General features: G+C 32.4%; 1 protein-coding gene across 1 annotated transcript in view; it reads left to right on the forward strand.

Annotated features, from left to right (window-relative positions):
* Positions 1–2,728, forward strand: part of LOC107728450 (ral guanine nucleotide dissociation stimulator-like) — a 24,408-nt gene extending 21,680 nt beyond the window's left edge. Inside the window, exons 18-20 of the mRNA XM_016538611.1 lie at positions 391–618; positions 814–928; positions 1,709–2,728. Coding sequence (XP_016394097.1) covers positions 391–618; positions 814–928; positions 1,709–1,890 — 525 coding nt within the window. The 3' untranslated portion in view covers positions 1,891–2,728. The remainder of the gene's footprint in view (positions 1–390; positions 619–813; positions 929–1,708) is intronic.
* The last annotated feature ends 1,164 nt before the right edge of the window (positions 2,729–3,892 follow it).

The following is a 3,892-nucleotide window of genomic DNA, read 5'->3' on the forward strand; positions in this document are numbered from 1 at the left end:
ATTGTAAACAATAATCCAATAATCTTTTTATTCACGACTTTGAAAAATCATGTGTCCCAAGTTTTTGACTGGTAGTGTAGAACAATTGATTTTTATATGGCTTTTATTTCATATACTCACCTTTTATGACCAATATTCTATCTTTTGACACCTGAATATAAAAAGTATATAATCTATTACTCACCTTCATGTTGCTCTAAACCCAAATGTCTTTCTTCTGTGGAATATAAAAGCAGACATTTAGCAGAATGTCTGAGCTTTAAGAATTTGTGTGAGCAAACATGAGATTTAAGAGCAAAACAGACAAAATAACCCAAATAAAGATGAAATATTTTTTTATTCTTTGTTGAACTATTCCTAAGAGTATTGTCATAATTACCTCTATTTCAGCATGTGAAATCCCCGTCCGTTTCCTGTCTGGATGTTGATTCGTCACCGCCGCCCAATGATGCCACGCCCTCCGTCCTGACCACACCCACTACAGCTGTCAAATCACATCGGCGGTCTGTCTCCTGCGGCAACAACCCCACCAATAACAAACCAGAGGCGGGGCCTGATATGAGAATCGTCAGGATACGGATGGATTTACATGACGGCAACTTATACAGAAGCATTCTGGTAGTCTAGCAAACACAAATGCAAGACATTTTCAAATGAAAGTAACTCACACTTTGGGCTTTGAAACCTCTGTGTTTCACAGCATCAGTCCAGAGTTACATCAGACAATCTTTGGCATTTCATGTCAGCTCCTGTTTAATATGTATGCAGTCGCTCTTTGTTCTAATGTATACTTTCTTTTCTGTGCTGCCTCAGGTCACCAGTAATGATAAAACACCCACTGTAATCAGTTCTGCATTAGAGAAGCACAACCAGAATGCTCAAGAAGTGTCCAAATACGAGCTGATCCAACTGCTGCCGGAGGGGAAAGGTGATGTCACATTTTTCATGTCATAATGTGCTGTACGTTTTTTGAAAACGCATTATAAAATGTGGAAAACATTATTCTGGGCATACTGATGGGACATAGGGACATTATGGACTTGATATATAAAAACAGGCAGCTGTCAGTCAAATAAAACAAATATAAATGAATATATACACTACCATTCACATGTGACATTAATATTTTTATTCAGCAAGGACACAAATTGATCAAAAGTGACAGTGAAGACGTTTTATAATGTTATAAAAGATTCCTATTTTTAATAAATGCTGTTCGTTTGAATTTTCTGTTCATCAAACACTTGTTTTTGACATTGACAATGATAATAAATGAGCAGGAAATTAGCATATTAGAATGATTTCTGAAGGATCATGTGACATTATGACTGGAGTGATGATGCTGAAAATTCAGCTTTGTATCACAAGAATAAATTAAATGTTAAAATATCTTCAAATAGACAAGTTATTTTACTATACATTTTTTATTCAAAAAAGTGTAGCCTTGTGAGCATAAGAGACTTCATTCCAAAAAAATCTCACTGACCCCAAACTTTTGAACAGTAGTGTATATACTGTATATAAATACATATTTAATTCATATTTATTTTAATTTATATTTAATCCAAAGTAAATTCTTTATTTATAGAAATATATTTTTAAAAAATGAAATATTTTAACAAAATTATTTAAACTGATTATTTAAGAAAAACATCTCTTTTTTTATGTTTTCTGAGTATTTCTTTGTCTTTCATTTCTCTCTCCACAGAGTTAATAATACCTCCCACAGGAAACGCCTTCTATGCTATGTCTTCAGCTAGCGTGGACTTCCTGTTAAGAAGAAGAGGAGGAAATACACCAACAGGGTCTCCGACTCTTGGCAACGAAACCAGCGCAACCTTTCCACGAATCAAAGCCAAGGGCAGAAGACTAGTTCGGACACTATTTTAACATAAAAACAGGATATTCCCGTCCAAGTACTTTCAAAAGAAAAGACACAAAATATTTCATTCAGAGCTCTTTGACGTAACTGTGTAGAATCGACTCAAATAAGTCATTTTCATAAGTCCTAATATTAGTAATTTGAGTGAAAGCTTGGTTGAAATGGCTCTAAGATGTTAGTTACTGCTAAACATTGCACTATTTTTGCATTTCATAAATCCAAAATGAATTTCAAGACAGAATCACGTACCTTTTGCTGATGCCAGCATTTCCATTACTTCCCCCGTCTACCTCTAAAGCTAGCAGTCCATTGGTTACAGAATTTTCTGCATTATTAATGAACATCAAACGGGGATAGAGCAGCTAAAAGATCCCAGCATAAGAAAATAAACACTTACAGAAGGTACTTACACCTGTCTAATATTTCAACCTACCTGAAGATGAGTCGCAAAACCACTGCCGCTCTCCAATGTCCTCACCAAGTATGCAAACTGATAGTTGCTTACTGTGTACTTTCTCTTTAAATATTTATACAGAATTCATTATGGTTTATGGTAATATCGAGACTCTGTTCCAAAACCTAGTATAAAGTTAAAAGTGTAAAACTATCTAAGGCAGGAAACTAATTGAAACGGATCCTCAAAAGAGACCGATCTGAATCACTCTAAATTGGCAGCAACTCTTAGGCCGCACGTGGGAGACTTTACAATCGATTTCAATACAGTTTGATGTTTGTTTCTAAGCTAACAGCACAATAATCTAGTAAGAATAATAATACACTACTTTCCAAAAGTTTGGGGCCGCTAAGATTTTCAAAAGAAATTAATACTTTTATTCAGCAAGGTTATTACAGTTAACTAAAACTAAATCTAAAACTAAAAGTAAAACCATAAAAATGGTTACTTAAACGTTAGCTGAAATAATATATATAAAAATCTTTTTATTTCAGGTAATTGCCAAAGCAACATTTCTCATTTGAAAAAAATAATAAACATTGTATAGATATGTATAAAAAATACAAAAAAAGGCAAAAACAACAAATTTACTAAAATGAAAATAAAAAAATAAAATAAAGAAAATGAAAATATAAAAATAAAAACGGATTCAAAATATTCATAAAAACAATAATTGTATCTCAATGATACTAAAATAACATGGTCATTTAGCAATAATGCTTTAAATTGATCAAAAGTGATCAAATAGTTCTATATTTATTTATACTTTCTATTCATCAAAGAACCCTAAAAAAAGTATCATGTATTCCACACAAATATTCAACATTAATTTTAATAATAATAATAATAATGCTTCTTGAGCAACAAATCAGCATATTAGAATGATTTCTGAAGGATCATGTGACACTGAAGACTGGAGTAATGATGCTGAAAATTCAGTATTGCCATCACATGAATACATTAAATGTTAAAATAGAAAAATATATAACATACATTGTGAATTGTAAAATGATTTCACAATATTATTGTTTTTACTGTATTTTTGATCAAATTAATGCAGCGTAGGTGAGCATAAGAATATTACAGAGAAGTAAATTACATTTTATGAAAATCTATTACATTACCATAAGACAAACCACAGAAGATAATAAAATAAAAATAAACAACAACAATAATAACAACATTCATTACTATTCTTATGACTATTATTGTTGTTGTTGTTATTGTCTAACTGTGGGCTGGTTTTGGTATCCAATAGCTAATAATAATAATAAAACATGTAAAGGGAGTTTAAGGCACTCTACTTCATGTCTGAAACATACAGCCTTGACTCATACAAACTTTCCCAACCTTGTTCCTGAGACACACCAAAAATGCACATTTTGTATGTCTTCCTCATCTGATCCATTCATTTCAGGCCTTAGTTTCTCCACTGAGCGTAATCGGTGTGTTTGGTTAGGATCATTTCAAAATGTCTCTGCTGGTGTGTCTCCAGGAACAGGGTTGAGAAACACTAGCTTATTGCTTTATTACCATTATCGGAAAGTCTGATAATA

The sequence above is a fragment of the Sinocyclocheilus rhinocerous genome, unplaced genomic scaffold (genome assembly GCF_001515625.1).
Source record: "Sinocyclocheilus rhinocerous isolate Xijiao unplaced genomic scaffold, SAMN03320098_v1.1 scaffold66, whole genome shotgun sequence".
In the NCBI taxonomy this organism is placed as follows: domain Eukaryota; kingdom Metazoa; phylum Chordata; class Actinopteri; order Cypriniformes; family Cyprinidae; genus Sinocyclocheilus; species Sinocyclocheilus rhinocerous.